Consider the following 26,290-nt stretch of genomic DNA (forward strand, 5'->3'; position numbering starts at 1 on the left):
ACTTGGCATGAAAGCCCCCTCAGCGAACACCCAATTCGGGTTTTGGATGGATTAATTTTGTTCTTTGTTTGTATGTTTTAGTCAATAACTCAATAACTACTGATCAATTATTAGTTTATTGTTAACAAATAATGTATTAATTTATTAACCTACAATTTAAACAATTATTTGAGAAAAGGAAAAAGACGGAGCTCTTAACCCCAGCTTGAGTGCATTTTTTAGGACGTTTCACAGTTTATTCCATGCCCGTTTTGGACGTGAAATAACAAAAATAAGATACTTTAAAGTTGTAGAAGAAAAAACAAACAACAAATTTTAAATGGTATTCCTAAAACACAAATGGGCTATATCACCCCCCGTTAATAGTTGATGAGTTGTTAAAGTCGTCTAGTTTGAAAATGTGCAAGTGGTTAGTTGGATATTCCCATCGTCTAGGAGGAAAAACCTCTATTGTGAAGCGGTTAGCGACGGGTTTCGGATCATGTCTGAATCCGTATGTAAGTTTAGATTAATTTATATCACTTCAATCGATAAATTAATGTATTTATACAAACTTTGAACAGAGAAATTATTACGAAAAGACATGAGAGAGAGAGAGAGAGAATTATTGAAGAAATCTGAAAGAGGAGATCTTTAAGCCACCATTTGAGAAAAACACCTGATCCGACCAGGGCCACCCAGACGGCCCAATAAGGAGCAAAGGCTCATCAAGGTGGCTCTAGCCCGTTACCGTTTGCCAGATCCAGTAAAGACCAAAGGCCCAAGCAAGGTCAAAGGGCACCATTAAGCCCACTAAGAGAAGAAGGTCCATTAAACTGGTGTGCTCGTTAGGCGAGAGGGACCAAGCAGCGGATCGCGAGTAACCCGCGAGAGAGAGAGGCCTCTCGCTGACTCACCCTCCCGCCAAGCTTCTCGCCAGACCAGCCCGGAGATGATTCTAGCTGCACATGGAGGCATTTAATGCACGTCCAATCCACCGACAGACGCAGAGGAATGTCGTTTCGACCCCTACTTTTTGCACATGCAGCCGCCAATGAAATGACATATTAAACTGCATTGAAGGTAATTTGGGGTCCGAATGCCTAAATTACCGCGATTGGACAGGTAAATTAAATTGAAGAATATTTGACGTCCGTCCCCTTTTTTAGTATAAATAGGGGCAGTAAATACAGGAAAACCACAATGAAATCATATACATCAATTACATACAGAAGCATAATATCTTCTTCAGGAAGTTACTGACTTGGCCATCGGAGTGCTAACTCCGGCCTAAGTCCGGTTCTTTTCTTTCTTGTAGGTTTATCGTGGGCTCCGGTCCAAGTTCATGCCTACTCAACTTTCTAAACCAGCCCACCACGAATCCAGCCGGATCAAATGGCGCCGTCTGTGGGAAATTGAGCGTTAAGACGTCGATTTTTCAACTACTTCTACTATAAGCAAAACACCTGTGGTAGTGGATGTTAGTGAATCGAGGGAGATTTCTTGGGCTTTCCTTAAAATCCACTGCATCACCATATTTGTTTTACTTGTGCGATTTCAATACATATGAGGCAGACCTGGGTACATAAACCGACCCAAAACCTCAATCAGAGATGTTGGATCTGGAGGACTCCTTAGAACTCGAAGTTGATTTGCTTTAATGAGCTTGATTCATGGGAGTTTGATTTCCTAAATTTATTTTTTGGCTTGAAGCTTTTCAAGCACGCATTATTCTCTCGAAATGAATTCCGGAAGTTTATATTTACTGCTTGGAGCTCAATTGTCTGATTCTGGCCCAGGTTTTGCCGACTCAATGTCCGCCGAGCTGAGTCTCGCGACCCGATGTTCCTGAGCCGAATTTCGCCGACTCAATGTCTGACGAGCTGAAATTCACCGATCCAATGTCCGTCGAGCTGAGTCTCGCGACCCGAGGTTCCTGAGCCGAATTTCGCGGACTCAATGTCCGCCGAGCTGAAATTCACCGATCCAATGTCCGTCGAGCTGAGTCTCGCGATCCAATGTCCGTCGGGCTGAATTTCGCCAGACTCAATGTCTGCCGAGCTGAAATTCCCCGATCCAATGTTCGTCGAGCTGAGTCTCGCGACCCAATGTCCGTCGAGCTGAGTCTCGCGACCCGATGTTCCTGAGCTGAATTTCGCCGACTCAATGCCCGTCGAGCTGAGTCTCGCGCCGATGTTCCTGAGCCGAATTTCGCCGACTCAATGTTCGCCGAGCTAAGATTCACCGATCCGATGCTTTCTAAACTGAGATTATACATGAAAATATAATCGTAATTTGAATTTTCGCTTAATTATGATAAACTATAAATTTGTACAGGGGCTGACTTGAATTTATTTCGCTAGAGGTATAGAGTAGAATAACTCGCAAATTATTCTATAAAGATAGGGACTTGGCGAGATGGATTTTCCTCAGAATAAGCTCAGCTTTAGTGGGATTTCTCGAAAGAGCTCACAGTGTTGGACATTCCTCTAACTTGCGAATGTATTGGAGTCCGACTAGCAGAAATCCTCCGATGAGCAGAATAACTCAGACGAGCTGGAGATATCCGACGAGCAGGATCTCGCCAATGAGCAGGAGGTATCAGACGAGCTGGAGATATCCGACGAGTAGGATCTCCCTAACGAGCTGGAGATATCCGACGAGAAGGACCTCGCCCACGAGCTGGATCTTCCTGACGAGCTGGAGATATCCGGCGAGCAGGATATCTCCGACGAGCAACATACCTTCGACGAGCAGGATCTCCCTGACGAGCAAGAGATATCCGACGAGCAACATACATTCGACGAGTAGGATCTGGCCGAAGAGTAAGATCTCGCCGACGAGCAGGATCTCGCCGAAGAGCAAGATCTCGCCGACGAGCAGGATCTTGCCGACGAGTAAGATCTCGCCAACGAGCAGGATCTCCCTGACGAGCTAGAGATATCCGACGAGCAGGATCTCGCCGAAGAGTAAGATCTCGCCGACGAGCAGGATCTCTCCGACGAGCAGAAGATATCCGACGAACGGGATCTCGCCGAAGAGTAAGATCTCGCCAACAAGCAGGATCTCCCTGACGAGCTGGAGATATCCGACGAGCAAGATCTCGCCGACGAGCAAGAGATATCCGCGAGCAGGATCTCTCCGACTAGCAGCATCTCTCCGACGAGCAGGATCTTGCCGACGAGTAAGATCTCGCCAACGAGCAGGATCTCCCTGACGAGCTGGAGATATCCGACGAGCAGGATCTCACCGACGTGCAAGAGATATCCGCGAGAAGGATCTCTCCGACGAGCAGCATACCTTCGACGAGCAGGATCTCCCTGACGAGCTGGAGATATCCGACGAGCAGGATCTCGCCGACGTGCAAGAGATATCCGCGAGAAGGATCTCTCCGACGAGCAGCATACCTTTGACGAGCAAGAGATATCCGACGAACATGATCTCTCCGACGAGCAGAAGATATCCGACGAGAAGGATCTCGCCGAAGAGTAAGATCTCGCCGACGAGCAGGATCTCCCTGACGAGCTGGAGATATCCGACGAGCAGGATCTCGCCGACGAGCAAGAGATATCCGCGAGCAGGATCTCTCCGACGAGCAGCATAGCTTCGACGAGCAGGATCTCGCCGACGAGCAGGAGATATCCGACGAACAGGATCTCTCCGACGAGCAGAAGATATTCGACGAGCAAGATCTCGCCGACGAGCAGGATCTCGCCGACGAGCAGGGGATATCCGACGAGCAGGATCTCTCCGACGAGCAGGATCTCGCCGACGAGTAAGATCTCGCCAACGAGCAGGATCTCCTTGACGAGCTGGAGATATCCGACGAGCAGGATCTCGCCGACGAGCAATAGATATCCGCGAGCAGGATCTCTCCGACGAGCAGCATACCTTCGACGAACAGGATCTCGCCGACGAGCAGGAGATATCCGACAAACAAGGATTGGAGTACGCGATCAAGTTGCCTTTTAGAGCTTCAAATAATGAAGCAGGATATGAAGCCGTTATACATGGGATGAAGCTGGTATCTTCGGCCGGGGGCAGAAGTATAAGCATATTTTCGGATTCACAGCTAGTAGTACAACAAGTAAAGGGCGAATTCGAGATAAAAATTGAGCGGGTGATGGCTTATTGCGAGACAGTGCGATCGATCATGAGCGAGCTCGAATTCTGCGAGCTAGCTCAAATACCCCGAGAGGAGAACCAGCATGCCGATTTGCTGGCGGAAGTAGGAAGCATGGCGGTAGGATACGAGTCAAGAAAAATACAATTGCTAATGGGGGAGCCGTGCCGTCTGGGCGAGGAGCGGGTTTCAACAGTGACAAGCAGGGAAGATTGGCGCGCGGAGATAAGGGCGTGTCTGCAAGGAAAAGTGTTAGCAAGTGGCCGCACGCAGAAGATCGTGGAACAGCGAGCAAGCAATTTTTGCTTAATCGGGGACATACTTCATAAAAGAGGATACACTAGGTCGCATCTAAGATGCCTATCTCAAGAGGAAGGCCACTACGTGTTACGCGAGATACACCAAGGATGCTGCGGGGATCATGCAGGAGGTAGAGCGTTGGTCTCGCGAGTGTAGATGGCAGGATACTTTTGGCCCACCTTGAGAAAATACGCGGGCCAATTTGTCAGGACATGTGATAAATGCCAGAGGCATGGCCCGCTGATTCACACGCCAGGAGAGGATATGACGATAATAACTTCCCCTTGTCCTTTTGCACAATGGGGGATAGATATCGTGGGCCCCATGGCGCTGGCCAAGGGGCAGAGAAAATTCTTAATAGTTGTTGTAGATTACTTGTGCGCAGGTCTGGGTATCAAGCAGAGGTTTGCAACCGTGGCTCACCCGCAGGCGAACGGGCGAGTCGAGGTGATTAATCGAGTACTATTAGAGGGAATCAAGAAGCGTCTGGAGGGGGCAAAGGGAAATTGGGTTGAGGAGTTAGACGTGGTACTATGGGGGTATCGAACATCGCCAAAAGAGGCGACCGAAGAAAGTCTGTTCTCGTTGGTGTACGGATGGGAAGCTGTCATACCAATAGAAGTAGGAATGCTGTTTGAATTTACCAATAGAAGTATGAAGCGGCCTCTTTTTGGAAAAACATGCCTTAGAAAGAATTCTATAACTTATAAGGTACACAAACAAAAACTACGAACAAGAGATTATAATTAAGCGATAAGTTTTATATGAAAGTTGCGGGCAGAATTTGCATCGAGCAAATTCCGCTAGAAAGAACGATACGAAAGTTAGAATTATTTGCAATGCGAAAGTTGCGAGCAGAATTTGCATCGAGCAAATTCCGCTAGAAAGAACGAAACGAAAGATAGAATTATTTGCAATGCGAAAGTTGCGAGCAGAATTTGCATCGAGCGAATTCCGCTAGAAAGAACGAAACGAAAGTTAGAATTATTTGCAATGCGAAAGTTGCGAGCAGAATTTGCATCGAGCAAATTCCGCTAGAAAGCACGAAACGAAAGTTAGAATTATTTGCAATGCGAAAGTTGCGAGCGGAACTTGCATCGAGCAAACTCCGCTAGAGAGCACGAAAGTTGAACTATTTACAATATGAAAGTTGCGGGCAGAATTTGCAGTGAGCAAATGCCGCTAGAAAGCACGAAACGGAAGTTGAACTATTTACAATATGAAAGTTGCGGGCAGAATTTGCAGCGAGCAAATGCCGCTAGAAAGCACGAAACGAAAGTTGAACTATTTACAATACGAACGTTGCGGGCAGAATTTGCAGCGAGCAAATTCCGCTAGAGAGCACGAAACGAAAGTTAGAATTATTTACAATATGAAAGTTGCGAGCGGAATTTGCATCGAGCAAATCCCGCTAGAGAGCACGAAACGAAAGAATTATTTGCAATGCGAAAGTTGCGAGCAGAATTTGCATCGAGCAAATTCCGCTAGAAAGAACGAAACGAAAGAATTATTTGCAATGCGAAAGTTGCGAGCGGAACTTGCATCGAGCAAACTCCGCTAGAGAGCACGAAAGTTGAACTATTTACAATATGAAAGTTGCGAGCGGAATTTGCATCGAGCAAATCCCGCTAGAGAGCACGAAACGAAAGTTAGAATTATTTGCAATGCGAAAGTTGCGAGCAGAATTTGCATCGAGCAAATTCCGCTAGAAAGAACGAAACGAAAGTTAGAATTATTTCCAATATGAAAGTTGCGGGCATAATTTGCAGCGAGCAAATGCCGCTAGAAAGCACGAAACGAAAGTTGAACTATTTACAATACGAACGTTGCGGGCAGAATTTGCAGCGAGCAAATTCCGCTAGGAAGCACGAGACGAAAGTTAACTATTTACAATACAAAAGTGGCGGGCATAATTTGCATCCAACAAAGAGTTTAGCCGGTCAATTAACCCGAATTTATTATGTACATTTATTCCGAAGGAATATGAAGCGGAGCACACTATTCGAAGCTATGGCAATGAGCATGCCGATAGGCGAGCGGATAAATGGAACATAGCCTATCTCTCGCGAGAGGTAGACTCGCGGTAGCTCGCCTTCGATTGCGAGCCTAACCCCGAGTGGGGGACTAGTTGATCCGGCCAGGGCCACCCAGACGGCCCAATAAGGAGCAAAGGCTCATCAAGGTGGCTCTAGCCCGTTACCGTTTGCCAGATCCAGTAAAGACCAAAGGCCCAAGCAAGGTCAAAGGGCACCATTAAGCCCACTAAGAGAAGAAGGTCCATTAAACTGGTGTGCTCGTTAGGCGAGAGGGACCAAGCAGCGGGTCGCGAGTAACCCGCGAGAGAGAGAGGCCTCTCGCTGACTCACCCTCCCGCCAAGCTTCTCGCCAGACCAGCCCGGAGATGATTCTAGCTGCACATGGAGGCATTTAATGCACGTCCAATCCACCGACAGACGCAGAGGAATGTCGTTTCGACCCCTACTTTTTGCACATGCAGCCGCCAATGAAATGACATATTAAACTGCATTGAAGGTAATTTGGGGTCCGAATGCCTAAATTACCGCGATTGGACAGGTAAATTAAATTGAAGAATATTTGACGTCCGTCCCCTTTTTAGTATAAATAGGGGCAGTAAATACAGGAAAACCACAACGAAATCATATACATCAATTACATACAGAAGCATAATATCTTCTTCAGGAAGTTACTGACTTGGCCGTCGGAGTGCTAACTCCGGCCTAAGTCCGGTTCTTTTCTTTCTTGTAGGTTTATCGTGGGCTCCGGTCCAAGTTCATGCCTACTCAACTTTCTAAACCAGCCCACCACGAATCCAGCCGGATCAACACCCTTCTATTTCATTTGCATGTTGGACCGTTTATTGCATTTAGTACCCATGTATTTACTTTAATTGTTAAGAAAATAATTCTACGTGTTATATATCAATAAGCACAAAAATACATCCCCACTACAATAATGGGACTATGGGAGAGGCAATATCAACCACATGATTAGTGGTAGATATATAGAATATCTGATATGCCTAATTGGGCCGACCTAATGGGCCTACAATTTCCTTACATACTGGGCCACGAGCCCAATATCGAAGACCACAATCACCGAGGCCCAATCACCTTCAAATAAGGTTTGGGCCCAACAATCTCATTTAAGCTATAAATAAATGTTTGAACTCATTCCTCAAGGTATGTCTTATTATCTGAGCAATACTATCAAATGTATTCTTTGGACTATTTCTATGATCAGCACGTCTGACTTGAGCGTCGGAGGGGTTTCCGCCGGATCAACCCCCGGCTTAGTTCATGTGTTCTATGATCGCAGGTACCTCATGATCATCAAGTTGTCGAGCTACTGATCCGCTTTGCTTTCCCAGTTCGTTTTCTACACTACCCCAGGTGATCTAAGTAATTAGCATCATTATTTTGGCGTCGTCTGTGGGAACGATGCAAACCAGATCACGTAGCCAACAAGATCCTCCTGAGGCGTCTGCTCGGAGAGAAAATGACACAGCTAACAACCTCCCAGTCCGTGGAGGCTCTGGCTTGTCACATCCTCCTCCCCATGCTCGGGATCCACTACGAGGCCTTCTTCGGATGTCCCACTAGATCCTCAACAGGATTCACAAAATATTTCGCTCGCCAAGGGTTATCGACTCCCTGGGGGTATACAGTGCCCCCAAAACATTTCGCTCGCCAAGGGTTATCGACTCCCTGGGGGCTTACATCTGCCCCCAAAATATTTCGCTCGCCAAGGGTTATCGACTCCCTGGGGGTTTATAGTGCCCCCAAAATATTTCGTTCGCCATGGGTCATCGACTCTCTGGGGGCCTACTTCCGCCCCCCCTCGAACGGTTCAGATAACCGAAGAGGACCTTCAGCGTATGATCGCCGAAACTTCAACAATATCAACTTCTACTTGCTCCTCTAACGGTTCAGATAACCGATAAGGACCTTCAGCATACGACCGCGAAAGCTTCAACTCGTGTTGTCACTGAAGCAACGACACAACCGTGTGCATCCACCTCAGACCATAGGTCTCGAGCGCCTCATCCTACAGTGGGTAGTTAACCCATCCCAAGGTTGGGCATCACCCTTACCTTTCAACCCCAAGAGGGTTCACATCACATCTCAAGAGACGAGTATAATCTCCCTACTCAAAAAATAGAACCTCCCAAGGGGTGAACATCAACCACAAAAATAAACTCGGGCACGATTTTCGAGGCGCGCGCGGGCACGAATCCCGAGACGCGCGCGACACGCTTCCCGAAGCGCGCATCTGGCACGCTTCCTGAGGCAAAAAAAAAAAAAAACGGGCACGATTCCCGAGAAAAAAAACTCGGGCACGATTCTCGAGGCGCGTGCGGGCACGAATCCCGAGGCGCACATCCGGCACGCTTCCCGAAAAAAAAAAGTCAAAGGAGAAGAAAGAAAGAGAAGAAAGAAGAAGAAAAAAGAGGAAGATGAAGTAGAAGAAAAAAGAAGAAGATGAAGAAAAAAGAAAAAAAAAAAAAAAAGCAAAGAAGAAGAAGATGAGAAGAAAGAAAAATAAGAAAGAAGAAGATGAAGAAAAAAAAAAAGCTTAGAAGAAAATAAGAGAAAAAAGAAGAAGATGAAGAAAAGGAAAAAGAAGAAGAAGAAGATGAAGAAAAAAGAAAAAAGAAAAAGAAAAAGAAGAAAAAAGAAGGAGATGAAAAGAAAGGAAAAGAAGAAAGAGAAAAAAAAAAAAAAAAAAAAAAAAAAAAAAAAAAAAAAGGCAAGAGGCGCGCGTGTCGCATACGAGCGCGCGTCAAAAAAAAAAAAAAGGGCAAGAGGCGCGTGTCAGCTGGAGAAAAAAAAAATTAATTGGAGCGCGCGCAAACACGCGCGCGCGCTTTCCCATGGCGCCCTTGGACTGCGCGGTCCCATTAAATCGGGCGGAACTTTCACTGCCCTCCACCAAATTGCGCGTAGATTTTGACTCGTTTCACCAAATCGCACGAGAATTTCAACGTGCTCCACCAAATTGCGCGAGCTCTTTAACGCACCTACCAAATTGCGTTCGCTATCAAATGGAAAATAAAAAAAAAAAAAAATTCTCCACGCCATGCCAACGATTAACGCAAGACTACAGCACCGATCTACTCTCAATCCGATCCGGTACCCCTTTCGACTTGGCTCCCACATCGTCTCGAGAGTGGGGGGCTTGCGAGACAACTCCCACGAGGAGCCAACTCGCTCGGTAATACCAACCCGCAGCGAGACGACTCCCATGAGGAGCAAACTCGCTCGGTCCTACAAACCCGTTGCGAGACAACTCCCATGAGGAGCCAACTCCATCGGTATTAAGAACCCGCAGCGAGACAACTCCCACGAGGAGCCAACTCGCTCGAAACTACAACCCGTAGCGAGACAACTCCCACGATGAGATAACTCGCTCGGTTATATAACCCGTTGCGAGGCAACTTCCACGAGGAGCCAACTCCCTCGGGTCTACGGAACCACAGCAAGATAACTCCCACGAGGAGACCACTCGCTTCGTCCTATAACCAGTTGCGAGGCAACTCCCATGAGGAGCCAACTCCATCGGTATTACGAATCCACAGCGAGACAACTCCCACGAGGAGCCAACTCGCTCGGAACTACAACTCGTAGCGACACAACTCCCACGAGGAGATAACTCGCACGGTCATATAACCCGTTGTGAGGCAACTCCCACGAGGAGCCAACTCACTCGGGTCTACGAAACCACAGCGAGATAACTCGTACGAGGAGACCACTCGCTCCGTCCTATAACTCGTTGCGAGGCAACTCCCACGAGGAGCCAACTCCCTCGGGTCTCAAAACCACAGCGAGATAACTCCCACGAGGAGACCACTCGCTCTGTACTACAACCCGCAGCGAGACAACTCCCACGAGGAGCCAACTCGCTCGGTACTACGAACCTGCAGCGAGACAACTCCCACGAGGAGCCAACTCGCTCGGTACCCCGACCCGCAGCGGGACAACTCCGTGAGGAGCCAACTCGCTCGGCACTACATATCCGTTACAAGGCAACTCCCACAAGGATCCAACTTGCTCAATACTACAACCTACAGCGAGATAACTCCCACGAGGAGCCAACTCGCTTGGCACTACGAACCTGATACAAGGCAACTCCCACGAGGAGCCACCTCGCTCGGTAAAAAGACTCGTTGCGAGACAACTCCAACGAGAAGACAGCTCGCTCACGGCGACCTGAATCCGCCCGCTTCCCAGTCGAGCGTCATCCAACGCTCCTACAACTTCATTGCGAGACAACTCCCACGAGGAGACACTTGCCCGCAATGCACTACATAATCGCAAGCTCAAGTTAGCACGATTACAACCCTAGAAACACTTAGAGATATTATGAGAATCTATATAGCCTGGCCAGCTTGATTACTCAAAATTTATCTACTTGTTTTCGATGGGTCCTTCATTAAAACGTGGCCACGGTCCAAACATACTTATGACCCACGAGGTCTAACAAGGGGCACGATCCCCATAAAAAACTCTTGAGAGCCTGATCCCCTCTTCAAGTACATCACGCACAAGGCTATATGTAAACACATACAAGCAACGCGTCAAAACATTGACAATGTCGATAAATAACAACTCCCCCGAGGAGAATACTAGCTCCGTGCTACTACATTATCGCGAGACAACTCCCACGAGGAGATAACTCGATCAACTCTATTACCCCACGACGAGACAACTCCCACGAGGAGATAACTTGATCCGCGCTACCACATTGTCGCGGGACAACACCGACGACTCAAGTCACTTACATCGCGACAACTTGGTCGCGCTACGCGCCAACGCGCCTTCACGCCCCTCCGACACACGCTCCAACGCGTTTTCGCACACCATCGACTACTACAATTTTTACTCTCGACACGATATGTCACCCATTTCAACATGGCCCCCACATCGAATCGAGAGTGGGGGGCTTAATGATATGCCTAATTGGGCCGACCCAATGGGCCTACTATTTCCTTACATACTGGGCCACGAGCCCAATATCGAAGACCACAATCACCGAGGCCCAATCACCTTCAAATAAGGTTTGGGCCCAACAATCTCATTTAAGCTATAAATAAAGGTTTGAACTCATTTCTCAAGGTATGTCTTATTATCTGAGCAATACTATCAAATGTATTCTATGGACTATTTCTATGATCAGCACGTTTGACTTGAGCGTCGGAGGGGTTTCCGCCGGATCAACACCAGGCTTAGTTCATGTGTTCTATGATCGCAGGTACCTCAGGATCATCAAGTTGTCGAGCTACTGATCCGCTTTGCTCTCCTAGTTCGTTTTCTACACTACCCCAGGTGATCTAAGTAATTAGCATCATCAATATCTTATAAATGTACCAATTGTGACACGAACATATTTTATCTAAATAACCATAATCATAATTAAAATGATTAAATGAGTGATATGTCATGATATATAATAGGTATTGCAGAAAATTTCGGAGATATAAAATATTAATGTTTGTAAAGTATGTTTTTGAAGAAATAAATTTAATTGACATAAGTTTGTACTGTCCATCATAATTTTAGATGAATGTATGCTTCGTGATAGGTAGTTGCAAGTTAGTACCTAGTATACCTTGGAAAATCTGATAGGAAGTCAAGATAAGCTATGATAACATAACATAATATTTGCGGGTCAACCCAACAAGTTATTGGGAATAACGAACATCAAATAAAGTCCAATTATTTAGTTAATAACGACTAATCTGCCCAATCAAACGAGTCCTAAGTAACTAAACTAATTAATCTTGAATTAGGAACACTGGGAGGGAACTTGATCAGATCCATGAAAGGTTTCACCTTTAGTATTGGAGCAAGAAGCAATTGTCGGCTGTCCATTCGTTAAAGTGAGGTCGAGACCCGAGAATTCTATGTCTTGGCATGGCTTACTTTTGCTGCATTTTATGTTTACTGCAGCTTTTGTAGTTGAGCTTCCCTTTATATCCAAGAACTTGACACCTTTTATCTCAACGGTTGACTCTCCCTTAGAGTTGCAAGATCCATGCGGACAATAGTATTGATCGATGATTATTGGATTCTTTACTTCGTTAATAATAATGTCTGAAAACGTAACATCAGAGACACGTGTGCTCGATGAAGAAGGAGCCCATGTTTTTATCCTCAGCCCATTGTCCGTCCCGTTAAACGTGCAGTTCCTGACACTAATTCCAAAGACATCTTTTTCTTCCTTGTACTTTCCTAAGCTTCCGATGCTAATCCCATGGCCGGGCCCGCACCAAGTCCCCGTTATGTTGACATTTGTTGACCCTTCTCCCATAGACACACAGTCGTCTCCTGTGGCTATATAAGAGTCCGTTATTTGCACGCCGTTGGAATTTCCAATGTGGATTCCATCTGTGTTGGGGCTGTCCTCCGGGGCCAATATATTTACCTGTTTCACAACCACATTGTCCGATTCGTGGATGTGTACGTGGAACATCTTGCTGTTTATCAACTTTATGCCTTGTATCCTCGCATTCTTCACGTAGTTTATCTTCAACGTCTATAGTTACAAATAATTAATTAATTATTGACAACAAATTTATACTACAATTGATGAATAAAGTTGATCTTGACGTAGTTGTTAGTACACTTACGGTGGGGGGCATATTGCGGCACTTTTTGTGTCCTTCGCAGTGGGACCAAGAAGAGGCTCCGTTGCCATCAAAGGCGCCGTTACCGGAAAGTGTTAAGAGATCCACCTTGTAAAATGTGATCCAATAGTCTTGATTACCAAGCGTACTATCATCCGAAGCTATTAATGTACCGTCTAGGTGAAAAAGTGTTTGGCCGTTGCATGGCCCTTTAAAGTCTGCGCTGCTAATAAAGAATGTTCCGAATGGGACCGAAACTATTCCTCCATCAATTTCACAAGCTCTCTTCCATGCTTCCAGAAAACCCTGGCCCATCCATCATCGTACGTCGTCATCGTAAAACAACGTCATGTAACATTACTAAAACTTCAAAAAGAAGTAAGAATACTTTGATAAATTTAGAATTTTTACCTCTTTGCTATCTGTTTTCCCATTCGGGATGGCACCAAAATCAGTGACGATGAAATTGTTGGTTTGTGCACAGACATCATCAACCTTGCAAATAAACACGAACATGATCAAAATTAGAAACATCAACGGACAGATGACACAATTATTTGAATCCATGTTGTACATTTTCACTATTAGCTACTTTAAACTTATAAATTGTGTTTATATATAATGAAATATATGAGACAAGAAAGGAAGACAGAGTTTCTACATATATATATACAGTCTATAGATATGTATTCTTAGTTGATCTATATTGAGCCAAAATCATCAGCTAATTATGTCTATAAAATCTATAACATTGATTGAGTTCAGTTACAAAAAATCTTGTTCATTTTTAGTTTTTCAAAATTTATGATCGAATTGAATCATAATCAAATCTTTAACAAAGGAGGAGTTACTAAACGCAATCCTTTTGAGGATATATGCTACGACAGTATATATATGGAATTAAGTCAAATTATAATCATATGTTGTGTTGGAAATTGGGTTTATCAGAATAATGATTGTGTTCAAATATTTGTTTAGAGCCATAAAATTAGATTCCATTGAGGAGTTACCATTCGTGTATCTGCTGTTTTCTTTCCTTGTTATGCACCGTTTGTAAATTTTGTAACTGAATATGCATATGTTATGCTCTTCATTTAAATGCAAAGATTAATTATTTATGGGAGATTCCATATATTATTTATTTTTCCAAATATATACATATATATCCATCCACACGCGCTAATGTTTTTAAAACCATAATAATGGGTATCAAACCCAAAAAATACCGGTTCCACGGGTTCAACCTTTTTTTTTTTTTTTATATATATATATATATATATATATATATATATATATATATATATATATATATATATATATATATATATATATATATATGTTTTAAATCTTTTTATGTCATTTTAAATTACGTCTTATAAAAATACATAAATAATTATTTAAACATCACTATACATCAACCTATGTCATCATTCACATTAAATTTAGAAACACAGTAAATGAATTGGTGCATGCATAGAATGTATTTGACAAAGAAGGAAGTAAGGAACATACTTTACTGTACTTCAAAATGTTAATTAACTCTACAATTTACATACTCGATGATTAATCTAGTAAATTAGAAAACATAATTATCATTCATATATATATTATAGCAGAAGCTTGTCCAAAATTTATTCTTTGATGAAACAAGTGGTATATACTAAATAAACACGATCTAATTATTAGAGTTGGAAAACGAGTGTTGGAGGGTATTGCAATCAACCAAATACGCAAAACCGTAAGCCATGTTCTTAAGAGTGGCCTCGTGTAATTCGGATGATGAGGTTGCCGTTGCATCCGTTGAGAAGAAAACTCTGAATCCTCTAACGAATGCATCTCTAGCTGTCGTCTCACAACACAAGTTGGTCATTACCCCACTCACTATAACCTCCTCCACTCCCATCTCTTTCAGCCTCTCTTCTAAACCCGTCTCTGCATTTTTTTGAGAGAGATTATACAACAATATATATAACAAACAAATTGGTGTTGTTTTTCAAGAAGCTAGTAAAAGCCGACTTATTAACCATAAAGATCGGAGACAAGAGAACATCATACATGGTTCAATTGATGAATTGAGAACTATATCCAAGAGAAATAATGTGAGAAAATTACTACAAAAAAAAAAAAAAAAAAACATAAATCGTTCCCAGAATTAGAGAGAGATAGAATATTGTTTACATATAGTAAACCAAAAGTTTATGTCACACATTTCTAATTTCTCTCAACTTCCGGTTTCCAAGTAATTCAGATCTCATAGGGGCAATGTACGAACAGTAAACTAATTAATTTGAAGATAGTCCTTACAATGACTGCTAAATACTAGTATGATACAAATATTCGGCATCTAACAATTTATAAATACATATATTTTCTTCGTGTTTATCGGCCAGTAGGATGGAGAAGGAACAACGGGGATATCAAACTATACTAGTGGAGACAATGGACCACGTCAATATCAATTATCAAGGGGTTTTACTACATGGAGATAAATGCAGCTGCTGCTGATGATGATTTGGTCAAATTGTGAGCCTCCGAAAGCAATTTCATGGTGTTTGAATATTTTGATAAGTTTTTCGTCTCAAGTCGTGTTTTGTGTCGTGATCTAAGTCTAACCAAAACTTTCTATAGAACGAACCACTTGTGATTCTTGTAACATCTATACAACTCCTATAATTTTCTATCACTTGTTATAACTTTCTGTTTGGAAAAAAAAAAAAAAAAGGATATACATCTATATTCAATAAACGTACGATATTAGCTTCTTTTGATCCGAACAAGATGAATTAAATCAATTCTTTACTATTTTTCCGGATTCAATTCGTAAAGATGACAAAAAAAGGAACATTTTATAAATGAAAAAAAGAAAAAGAAATTTGAAATTGGGTGAGTAATAATGGTAAATAAACGTACCTCTGAAGGCACTGTAAGTGTTCTTTAGGATGACGGAATCAGAGTCTGATCGGTGCAAATCGGGGATGAGTTGGGAATCGGGGGTGCCGTCGATGATGATTTCGCCGCTCCACCACTCGTAGAGCATGGAGTTGTCGGCGGGGGACTTGTGGCAGTGGCGCGTGAACAATACCGGCACAGAAGAGCGTCGGCAGAGGTCGATTGTGGAGTTGAGGGCAGGTAAAATGGGGCGGGTTATGGATTGGAAGTGATTCTGGATGTCGATCACCAACAAAGCCACGGATTTCGGGTCCGGATCCCTCTTCCGGATCTCAAATTTCTTGTACGAATTCATTTGCTTAAGTGAGGGCGTGCTGAATGAATGTTAACAATCTGTACAAGTTCCTGGATGATGAAATTAGAGAAATACTTTTGGGTAATGTGTATGTACTAGGAGAATGACGTCAGCATTTCGATAAATGTTAATAGCATTGGATATTCACCAACCGAAATAATTCTTCCATAATCTTCTCCAATTGGGAGAACTATGAAGCACAGGCACGGATACGGGTGATACGCGTATACAAATACGGGATACGGTATTTCCAAAAAACTAGGATACGGACATGCGGGGATATGCGTAAATATTAAAAATATAAGAGTATATTTATAAATTATAAAAAATATAAGGGTACATTTATAAATTGTGTAAACATATAAGTTGCCAAATCGCATAACAGAACTGCCCGCCCTTGCTGCTCGTGTTTCCAGTCGCCGTTGCCGCTAGAGTTTTGGACTTTTGGGTGGACTTTCAAAGAAGACAGAGAAATTGTATATTATAGAGAAAATAATGCATATTTTTTTATTAGAGTTTTCTCTTAAAACATAAGTGAGCTGTGTCCCAATTTTTTTAAAATTGCGGACACTGTCTGATACGGGTGTTCGAACCGTGTTCGAGCGTGTCCGATTGTCGAGGTATTGGATATGGGGATTTTTTACCTTCTAGAAGTGTCCGGCAGTTTAGATCCGTAATTAAAAAGGCACACACTAGGGCATCGAGGCTTGGTTTCAGGAAAAATCCCTAGTGCTTAAATCAGTCCACATTCGAGAGGAAAATATTGAGAGAATGTAAGCAAAATATTTTACAGCCAAATGATAATTAAAAATTGCCTGTAATAATAATTCAACTATTTATATGCTCGATTAATTTAATCTTTAGACTTTGGTTAATAGTTGTAACTCATACTTATAATTGTAAGTTTTGGGCTTCACTATGCTTCTAGTCCAAGTACGTCACTTTGGTATATCAATATTGAATATTTCATGCTATTGAAAAATAATTATTTCAGTGTTGTTTAAAACATATTTAGAGGGTGTTTGGTTAAACTTAATTTTAACAGTTGATAAACTGTTAAGTCTGATAAGATATTTTAAGAGCTAATAATAAGTTGTTACATCTTTTTTGTCGGATTATTTTTTAGAGTGTTTGGATAATAAGCTTATTATCTATTTTCACTAATTATAATATCTTATATAAAAATGTGGGATAGATGTACTATTTTAAAAAGATCTTATTTGCTCTCCAACAGCTTATTTTTAGAAAAAATAAGATCTTTTTTTAAATATTTACCAAACACTTTGAAAGAGCTTATAAACTCTAAAACATATTATAAGTTCCTTTTAATATCTTATAACCTTAGCCAAATACCCTCTAATGAGATAAATGTTATACAATCATTTTATGACTATTAAAACAGATATTTGATGAGTACACACGCTAAAAAATAAAAATCCAACTTTCAGAACATCTTATTCTTTCAAACCCTTTTCCTACAAAATTTCAAGGTACTATAAAATAATTTTGCACCATTAATTATTAAGACATGAGTTTATCGAATTTAGAGGATAATACAATTTAAAATGAGGTAATTTTTTCTTGAAATCTGTGATTTTTAGGCAGTTTCCTAAGTCATTTTTTTGACTAATTTTGCTTTCATCCAAACAAAATCCACCCAAAAACTCCTACACTTTGAGTAGAAACCCCTATTTTTTAATATATGTAGACAACTTTTGAATTTTGAAGATTGTCTCAATTAAATTGGAAAAGTAAAAAATACTAATTCAAATTTCAAATTTAAACAACACTGCATGTAAAGTTTAAATGTATAAGAGTGAAATAATTACATGATTTTTGTTTAAAATTTGGGGTTAGAAACTTAGAAGAATGATAAAGCGGTGCAAGGGATTAAAAGTCAGCATTAAAAATATATTGCGTTTACTGAAAGTCGTCCGGTATTTGTGGTTTCAGTTATTAAAATCAAAATACAAACACAAAAAAATTAAAATATGTATGTGTATATATACATAGGGTAAATTACAAACACCCCCCTGAGGTATGGTCAAATTACAAAAAACCCCCTCTTGTTTGGATAATTACATCTACCCTCCTCAACTATGATTTTTTCTTACACCTCCACCCTTATTGTGCCAAATTCAATATAATCATCTAGATTCCGTGGAATGTGCTCTAGTTTGTATTCGTTTTGTGTAAAAATACAGTTTCCGATGCACTACAAACTGATATATACAAGCTAAAAAACGCATATTATGATCATCTTACTTCATAATGTAGAGTTTGAATGATATAAAACGGGTACAAAAGTGATAATATTTCATATAATCTCGAAGATTCCACTAAATTTGAAGAGCTGAGGGGTGGTTGTAATTATCCAAACAAGAGGGGTGTTTTTGTAATTTGACCATACCTCAGGGGTGTTTGTAATTTACCCTATATACATATACAAAACACATTTTACATGATCATTATTATATTAATATTTGTAAACATAAATAACAGTTGAAAAAAATGAACAAGATCGATGTGTGGGAATTTTGAAGAAGCCGTGCCGTTTTGGGCGTTAGGCTTAGAAGACTAAGTAGTAATATAACTTGCTCCGCAATTCATCTCTCTTCTTTCTAAATTTACATTCCAAATGCATTATTTTAATATTTTTCATCAATCTATGCCCCATCTATTCTTTCATTTTATATTCTCTTCTCAAGTGTATGCACCATTTTTTCTTTTCTTTATTTTTATTTTATTTTGGAATTTTTCTTTCTATTTCTAATTTATAAGAGGAGTTTAGAAAAAAAGAAATATATGGGATTGTGTATAAGTTTGTTTTCTCAGTAGAGAGGAATTTGGTACAAGTTTAGAGGGGATCTGTAGTCTGTACAATAATTTATACATTTTGACTTGAAAATTCTTTGTATAATTAAGTTTAGTCACACATTTATTATTGTCAAATACACACTGTTTGACCCAAAAAAAAAAAGTAAAGAAAATTGGGTGATAAAAAGAAAAGAAAAATAACATATTAAGATGTAAGTAACAAGTTTTCAAAAACCAAGAACGTTTTGTAAGCCTTAAAACTGGGATTTCGAGTTCCGCTCGTGTAACAATTGATAAAAATAAAAGTCATGAATTTCTGCAAAAGAGCACATTTTATTTTAATACCCTCTGATTTCGGTACGAAATCTTGAGATTAGTAGTTTCACACATTAATCCCCATAAATGCATTTTAATTAAATGAAAGATAAAGGTATGACCATAATATACTTATAGTTGAGCAAAATCTATCTGAAATATGCTGTTATGAAAAAAAGATAGTAATTATGAGGAGGAGTTCATTATTATCATCTCCAAATGTTGGTGCCTTACTTCAAATCAAGATTCTTTCATGGTTAGCTTTCAATTAATTCATTATTTTTTTCAATTCATAATTTCTCTGATTACATTCACATATATAATATGGTTGTTACCTCAACAGGAGCCAAGAGACCGGCAGTCCCGTCTGCATTCGTGTTCGTATTGCCGATAGAACCTTCAACCTACACAAGGTAATTAACTAATTAATCAATCAATCTATATACTCTATAGCATATTAAATATGATTGGATCTGATATATGTATAGTGTTACTTACATAAAATTTGATTGCAGTATCCATTGATTCGTAAGAGCGGGTACTTGAAAGAAAAGCTAAAGGAATCGAACGAGGTGGAGTTGCCTCCCGATTTCCCAGGTGGGCCAGAAACCTTCGAGACCATAGCACTATTCATCTACGGTTCGTCGACATTAGTAGATCCATTCAACGTGTCGTCGCTAAGATGCGCAGCGCAGTTTCTCGACATGACAGAAGAATACATGCCCGGAAACCTATGCGACCGCTTCGACGTATATCTGAACCAAGTTGTACTCCAAAGCTGGAACGACACCTTAATTGTGCTCCAAAGCTGCCAAACACTGCTCCCTTGGTCCGAAGATGTTCTCATCGTGAGCCGATGCATCGAGACACTTGCTTTCATGGCTTGCATGGAGATTCTCGATCCCGAAAGGAGAAGGGATCACCCTGTTATTACGTTGGAGTCTTTGTCTTGTTGGCCTAATTGGTCCGATCAAACGGTGATCAAAGAAATTATTAGCCGAGATTTGTGGATAAAAGACCTTATTGCTCTTCCGTTTTCATTCTTTAAGAGGGTGATTGGATCTTTGAGACGACAAGGTATGAAGGAGAGATATGTGAGCCCCATAATACTTTTCTATGCACACAAATTCCTGATTTCCAGAAACAACCGAAGCCACGAGGGTATTTTCGACGATTCATTGAGAAATCTCACGAGTGCTAAGCTGCAAGGGGTTATTGATTTGCTGCCTGTCACAAGTAAAGTGATCCCGATCGGTTTTTACTTCTCTTTGCTCTCTGCTTCTGTTGACCTTTGTCTGAAAAATGAGTGTGTGGGAAAGCTGCAGAATCAGATTGTCTCTGTGTTGCATTTGGCTCGGGTACAAGATTTTCTCCTACCAAATGACGAGGATGGCACTAAGTTGTCCATAATGCAAACTATATTTTCGGCGTATTTGTCCTGTAATAATAATAATAATAACTTGGATTCAGATTCTACTCCGACTATAGGAAACAACTCTGTTGTTGCACAACTATGGGACGAATATCTAAATCAGATTGCAATAAATTCAAACTTGTGTTGCAAGAGATTCATCAATCTCATCGAAACAGTTCCGATTTCCGTTAGGGAAACACATGATCATCTCTACAGAGCATTAAACACTTTCTTCCAGGTAGACTCTTGTCATTTTTTTTTCTTTTCCAATTTTCATGTACCTTAAAACCCATACTTTAGTCTTTATTTATTTTTTTCCATTTTGCAGTCACACCCGAATTTATCCCAGGAAGAGAAAGGGTTGGTGTGCAAGCATCTAAACTGCCAGAAACTATCGCAACAAGTTTGCATTGAAGCCGTTCAAAACGAGATGATGCCGTTGAGGCTGATAGTCCAGGCCCTTTTTGTGCAGCAATTGAACACTCAAAAGGATTTCAAAGAATGCTCAGACTCGTTTAGGTATACAAATGGTGGAGAATGTTCTGGAAGCCTCTCCAGCTCAATATATGCAAATTCCCAATGCCAAAATATAGGTGATAGTCCGTATATGAATGGAAGTGAAGGAGGGAGCAAGCCACTTAGCTTCTTCATTAACAAAGATTCATCTATGCTAATTAGGCCTCATGATCAGTTGATGACGAGTTCCGATATCTCGATGAAAGATTATGAGTCTGCGAGTTTCAGAATTCAGACTCTTGAGAAGGAAGTCTTGTCGTTGAAGAGAAGACTTCAAACACAAAAAAAGTCAAACAAGAATGAAAAGAGTAGTTGGAAGAAAATCGAGCCAGTTTCGGAAAACATTAGAGCACATGGCGTGGAGGAAAGAAGACTGAGCAAGAAGAAAAATGGTGGGGGACAAGTTAGTACTGGTTGCATAGCGACTGTGAATTTTGCTTCACAGAGGAAATATGTGAATAGATTACTAAAGGTACTACAGAGGATAAGTTTATTAGGTAGAGGGAGATCATCAAAGAGAGATTAATGCTCCTCGATAGATAACTTATTCGCTTGTATCAAATATATGTGATCAGGAATACGATTAACGAACTCATATGTAACAATTGCATAATATCATCACATGAAGAGCAGCAGCCAAAAATGTAATTAATCCAAGTATACGTTAAATAGAATGAATTTCTTGACTAATTCGTATATATGCATTCACTTATTTGAATAGGGGTTCGTTGGTTTAGAAAGTTCACATCACTACTACTTCTAGAAGCGTAAGATATTTCTCTAAAGCAGCCATAAAGTTGGTGTACCAGTGGTGGACTTAGGCATAGATAATAAAATTCTCTAGAAAAGTAAAACGTAACCGTACTAAAAAATAATAATCAAACTGGAATTGAATATATCTCAAGTATACATCACAATACCCACCCCATGTGAATATTTATACATACATACATACATATAGCAATCTATCTACTCTCTCTTGCTATTACAAAACAATAGCAGTACTAACTAACAACACAAGAGAAATAATAAATAATCAAAATGAAATATTTGTAGTAAATTATCTAAACATCATAACCATTAGACCCTCCTCCATTGATTCCATTGGCAACCCCTCCGTTGGTTCCATTGGCGACCGAGTGTGGATATTTATCGGAGGCCGAATTGCCTTTTCTCTTGAGGACGACAAACCATGTGAATGCTTCTAAGACAAGAGCAGTGGCTCCGAGGAATATGAGAACACCAATGTATGCGTTTTTCCATTTCTTCTCAGGGTCCAGTATGTCCAATCCCTCAAAGATGTTGATTATGCTCAATATGATCACGCTGTATCCTATAGCGTAATGGTACATGTTCCAATACATTCTGTATTTATGATCCGGCTTTGGCCTCAAAAGCAACGCAAACACCTGGACGACAAAAATAAGAATGAACGATGTAAGAATTGAAACCTCTATACATATTTGTATCTTGTTTGTTATGAATGGACCATGGAGGGTGATTATATACCTGAAGTGTTGCTAACGAGAACATGGTGATGCCGATGTTCCTGTGGGTGGTTTGTTCGATTCCGGGAGAATCACTGCCGAGTTTGAGGCCAGTGCCCCAACCGGCGACTCCAACTATGTAGGCCGATACTTGGCATGCCACGTGCAAGTAAAACCACGCTGGATTTGCGGATTTGAACACCTTCAAATACCTCGCCAGCATTGCACCAATAGGCATCAAAATACCCCAACTCACTACATTCAGCACTCCATGGACCTAAATGAGAATTAGAAGAATTTAATTAATTTTACCCAAAATATTAATGATCAAAACATATTTATTATGAAAAAACAAAACATACATTTCTTTTGCGGTTTCTTGATCCTCCGGTGGCTGCTCCGGTGTCTACGGTGAGTCCAGAAGCGAAATCAATTGTCCCAAAAGATGCCAAATGCCCTGAATCTCTAGGGTGAATGGCAGGGGTGTTGCCGGAGAGATCACCGTGTTGCCAAACTTGAGTAAAGCTGGTGCTGCTGCCGGTCGGAAGTTCGATGGTGGCGTATATAGTCATCTGGCCTCCCGAGAATTCAGCGGCGATCCTCGGAACCCTGAAGCTCAAAGGGCCTTCTTGAAGGGTAGTTTCGTAGTTGGAGATTGGAGAGGTGTAAGCATGGACGAGGCCACTTGAGTTGTGTAAGGCAACTAAACATTGTGCACCGACCATCGCTCTTGCGTTTGGGTTTAGAGACCAAACAACCCAATTGGAAGGCGTGATCGATGTGTGCCGGTATGCGATATCGATCGTGCGATTGGTTTGATGGTAGTTCCAGTGAAGAAACGAGTTTAGTACCGGAAGATCGTTGCATGTAGTGTAGATGTTGTTGTTGGTGAATGTGTAGTTCGAGCAGCTCCTCTGAGCATAAGAAGATGAAGTGAAGAGAGATATGATCAAGAAAAATGCACACATGACAATCTTGAAAAACTTGTCCATCTTCTTCTTGTAGTTGTGAATTAAGTAATTATGTGTGTAGTTGTGTTTGATCAAAATGATTTGAATCCAAAAGTTTGGTTTGTGTGAGGTTTTATAGATAAATGGTATTAAGTGAAGGGAAAGAAGAAGAAAAGTATGTGATGTTTGTTTGTAGGTGAACAATATTTTGATTTGAGATATTATTATTAATGATTTGACTACAACAACAGCATCTTCTTCCTTCTTTGTGTATGTGTGGAATTAGTCTATGGAAGAAAGTCCTACTTGGAAATAAGGAATTGGCTTCACATTATTTGGAAGCAGCTACGAAATTCATACCCAAAGACTTTTCCCTATGTTATATTGTATTATTAATTATTATATAGCCAATTAATTAAATATATTTTCTTGGTTTTTGCTCATTGGTCCCATCTATTTTCTTGATTTTACACTTGGTCTCTACATCTTGTTTCCATTGAACGAGTAAGCAAAACTGCAGTCTTGGTCAAAAAGGAAATTCATTGAAATTTATGAATATTATATTCCTATTTTATTTTTAGTTAGATTTCTCGTCTTTAATTTAGTACTTATATATGTTACATCAAATTGCTAAATAAATTGCGTTATAATGTTTTTCTTTTGTTAGTATCAATAACATATTAACATGTAATAAACCTTCTCTTTTTTTTTTTTAATAAGGGCAGCAGAATTTTTTTGCCCTTTTTTGCTACTTCCAGATTTATTTATCTTATAAAATCAGACTTACTTGTTCCAACTACTATAAATTAATAATGTTGGTATTCATTATGATTTATGGGCCGTATGGCTACTCATTCCTATTGGTAAATTATTTGACAAAGTCGTCCTTATTTGAAATGTTAAATTTCCAAATTTATTATAGGGCTTATTTTATATACACCACATGTCTAATAAACTAGGGATAAATCCAAACCAAAATCATCATTTGACATAATCTTCTAAAGAGGCGAAAGTACTGCACTGCTCTTATATGAAATTTTCGACGAAACTGCATTCAGTATTTCTGGTTTTGCATTTAGCATTTTCGATGATTTATTTCTATGTATATATTTTTTTTTAAAAACCTATTTGTTTATTTTATTATTTTTTATTTATATATTTTTTACTATTTTTTTTAAATAATATGTTTATGTACTGAGAATAAGTACATGTAACTATAGTAAATTATAGTCATTCGTAGTTAATATTATTATTATTTTTTTTACCCATATTTTTAGTCGATCAATATATACACACACGAATACTGACTTATACAAAAGAAATTTATAAACTCTAACAACAAAAATTTACAAATTCAATATTTATATTATAAATCACCTCATAACCAATAAAAAACAAATTGAAAATACACAAATATATGCATATGTAACTAAGTAATGTGTAGTAATGTACAATAATGTATACATTCTGTTGAACAATGTAACTTGAACCAAATTTTTTGACACCTTTAAGGAGAGGATCAATGACTTTCATTAAGTTGCAATTGCAAAATCAAAACAAAAAATTTATTTTAGTGCAAATCAACAAAAATTGAAAAAACATCAAAACACTCAAAAATTAACAAACATTAAGAAATCGAGTGATAGATCGAGAGAAGCCATAACTATGAAATGCTACGAATTTTAGACCAAACTGCCAATGACTCATCACCAAAAAACCTCCTACTACCAAAGGTATTAACATGTAAAAATATAATAATATTTATACATTAAAAAACTTAATTTAATCTTACACTTATTGAAATTATAAATGCAAATAGCCGTAGCCTTAATAAATTTATATGTGCGATGCAATGCACGATACATGCATATTTCTAACTGGCAGTCACATTAAAATATGTACATACAAATCTTTCAGAAAAGTAAATAAAATATAATTGACGTTATAATCACTTCGATCTATTTTATTAGCACTAAGCAGTATTATTGTAATATATAATGTGTTTAGCGGTCATCAAATCTGGAGTAAGTTGAACGCGCTGACCGAATTAGAAAACTTGCACTAACTTATCATCTCCGAAGTTAGTTGAGCTACACTCACGCGGGCTCGAATTAGAAAACTAATTGCATGACGCATGGTGCTAACAATAATTTTATGAAAGTACCCTCATAATTGAGGCAAGGACATGATATTATTTAGTTTTGCTTAAATTCCCTAGCGATGTATTTTTACAACTACTATTCTAATAATTTTGTTAGTTAAAAGTATTTCACCATCTCAAACGCTGCAATTCTAGAGCTAATTTCAGAAGCAGACCGTGGGGTACTAAGGTGGGAGGTTGAACTTTCGATAAAAATAATAAAAATATAAAAAACATAAAAGTAAGTAAATAAATGAAGCTCATTTCTTTTGACATTAAAGTAAATATGAAAAGGACACCTAAAAAAAAGTATGCTATACGAGAGATGAACTATCAACATTGGATGTGGTTATTTTTTTCT

General features: G+C 40.1%; 6 protein-coding genes across 6 annotated transcripts; 3 read left to right on the forward strand and 3 right to left on the reverse strand.

Moving 5' to 3' along the window:
• Nucleotides 1-4,102: 4,102 nt before the first annotated feature.
• On the forward strand, nucleotides 4,103-4,558 carry LOC148768619 (uncharacterized). Its single transcript, XM_088821296.1, has one exon. The coding sequence runs from the start codon at nucleotides 4,103-4,105 to the stop codon at nucleotides 4,556-4,558; it is 456 nt and encodes a 151-aa protein (XP_088677422.1).
• LOC148768620 (uncharacterized) lies at nucleotides 4,559-5,152 on the forward strand. The gene has a single exon (XM_088821297.1). It carries the CDS (start codon nucleotides 4,559-4,561, stop codon nucleotides 5,150-5,152), a length of 594 nt encoding a protein of 197 aa, XP_088677423.1.
• A 6,964-nt stretch (nucleotides 5,153-12,116) lies between these two features.
• Nucleotides 12,117-13,754, reverse strand: LOC105951582 (exopolygalacturonase). The gene is made up of 3 exons (XM_088821138.1): nucleotides 13,458-13,754; nucleotides 13,050-13,352; nucleotides 12,117-12,955 (listed from the first exon to the last, which is right to left on the reverse strand). Exons 1-3 carry the CDS (start codon nucleotides 13,620-13,622, stop codon nucleotides 12,206-12,208), a joined length of 1,218 nt encoding a protein of 405 aa, XP_088677264.1. The 5' UTR covers nucleotides 13,623-13,754; the 3' UTR covers nucleotides 12,117-12,205.
• Nucleotides 13,755-14,546: 792 nt separating this feature from the next.
• LOC105951298 (nicotinamidase 2) lies at nucleotides 14,547-16,491 on the reverse strand. Its single transcript, XM_012974708.2, has 2 exons — nucleotides 15,957-16,491; nucleotides 14,547-14,978 (listed from the first exon to the last, which is right to left on the reverse strand). The coding sequence occupies exons 1-2, from the start codon at nucleotides 16,288-16,290 to the stop codon at nucleotides 14,722-14,724; spliced, it is 591 nt and encodes a 196-aa protein (XP_012830162.2). The 5' UTR covers nucleotides 16,291-16,491; the 3' UTR covers nucleotides 14,547-14,721.
• A 3,052-nt stretch (nucleotides 16,492-19,543) lies between these two features.
• LOC105951525 (Phototropic-responsive NPH3 family protein) lies at nucleotides 19,544-22,021 on the forward strand. Its single transcript, XM_012974979.2, has 4 exons — nucleotides 19,544-19,678; nucleotides 19,766-19,835; nucleotides 19,938-21,074; nucleotides 21,165-22,021. Exons 1-4 carry the CDS (start codon nucleotides 19,611-19,613, stop codon nucleotides 21,876-21,878), a joined length of 1,989 nt encoding a protein of 662 aa, XP_012830433.2. The 5' UTR covers nucleotides 19,544-19,610; the 3' UTR covers nucleotides 21,879-22,021.
• Nucleotides 22,022-22,217: 196 nt separating this feature from the next.
• On the reverse strand, nucleotides 22,218-24,103 carry LOC105951299 (cytochrome b561 and DOMON domain-containing protein At5g47530). The gene is made up of 3 exons (XM_012974709.2): nucleotides 23,202-24,103; nucleotides 22,862-23,116; nucleotides 22,218-22,761 (listed from the first exon to the last, which is right to left on the reverse strand). The coding sequence occupies exons 1-3, from the start codon at nucleotides 23,829-23,831 to the stop codon at nucleotides 22,417-22,419; spliced, it is 1,230 nt and encodes a 409-aa protein (XP_012830163.2). The 5' UTR covers nucleotides 23,832-24,103; the 3' UTR covers nucleotides 22,218-22,416.
• Nucleotides 24,104-26,290: the final 2,187 nt, after the last annotated feature.

This window comes from Erythranthe guttata, chromosome 8, assembly GCF_056151865.1.
Source record: "Erythranthe guttata isolate IM_541 chromosome 8, IM_541, whole genome shotgun sequence".
NCBI lineage: Eukaryota > Viridiplantae > Streptophyta > Magnoliopsida > Lamiales > Phrymaceae > Erythranthe > Erythranthe guttata.

What these genes read in the sequence shown, in the direction of transcription:
- LOC148768619 (XM_088821296.1), top strand. Translation starts at nt 4,103, where the DNA reads ATGGCTTATTGCGAGACAGTGCGATCGATCATGAGCGAGCTCGAATTC.
- LOC105951525 (XM_012974979.2), top strand. Translation starts at nt 19,611, where the DNA reads ATGAGGAGGAGTTCATTATTATCATCTCCAAATGTTGGTGCCTTACTT. An exon ending in CAAATCAAGATTCTTTCATG is followed by an intron (nt 19,679 to 19,765) that starts GTTAGCTTTCAA and finishes TTACCTCAACAG; the next exon opens with GAGCCAAGAGACCGGCAGTC. An exon ending in GAACCTTCAACCTACACAAG is followed by an intron (nt 19,836 to 19,937) that starts GTAATTAACTAA and finishes ATTTGATTGCAG; the next exon opens with TATCCATTGATTCGTAAGAG.
- LOC105951582 (XM_088821138.1), bottom strand. Translation starts at nt 13,622, where the DNA reads ATGTACAACATGGATTCAAATAATTGTGTCATCTGTCCGTTGATGTTT. An exon ending in GGAAAACAGATAGCAAAGAG is followed by an intron (nt 13,353 to 13,457) that starts GTAAAAATTCTA and finishes TGGATGGGCCAG; the next exon opens with GGTTTTCTGGAAGCATGGAA. An exon ending in GCCGCAATATGCCCCCCACC is followed by an intron (nt 12,956 to 13,049) that starts GTAAGTGTACTA and finishes TTGTAACTATAG; the next exon opens with ACGTTGAAGATAAACTACGT.
- LOC148768620 (XM_088821297.1), top strand. Translation starts at nt 4,559, where the DNA reads ATGGCAGGATACTTTTGGCCCACCTTGAGAAAATACGCGGGCCAATTT.
- LOC105951298 (XM_012974708.2), bottom strand. Translation starts at nt 16,290, where the DNA reads ATGAATTCGTACAAGAAATTTGAGATCCGGAAGAGGGATCCGGACCCG. An exon ending in CACTTACAGTGCCTTCAGAG is followed by an intron (nt 14,979 to 15,956) that starts GTACGTTTATTT and finishes AAAAAAATGCAG; the next exon opens with AGACGGGTTTAGAAGAGAGG.
- LOC105951299 (XM_012974709.2), bottom strand. Translation starts at nt 23,831, where the DNA reads ATGGACAAGTTTTTCAAGATTGTCATGTGTGCATTTTTCTTGATCATA. An exon ending in CAAGAAACCGCAAAAGAAAT is followed by an intron (nt 23,117 to 23,201) that starts GTATGTTTTGTT and finishes ATTCTCATTTAG; the next exon opens with GTCCATGGAGTGCTGAATGT. An exon ending in TCTCGTTAGCAACACTTCAG is followed by an intron (nt 22,762 to 22,861) that starts GTATATAATCAC and finishes TTTGTCGTCCAG; the next exon opens with GTGTTTGCGTTGCTTTTGAG.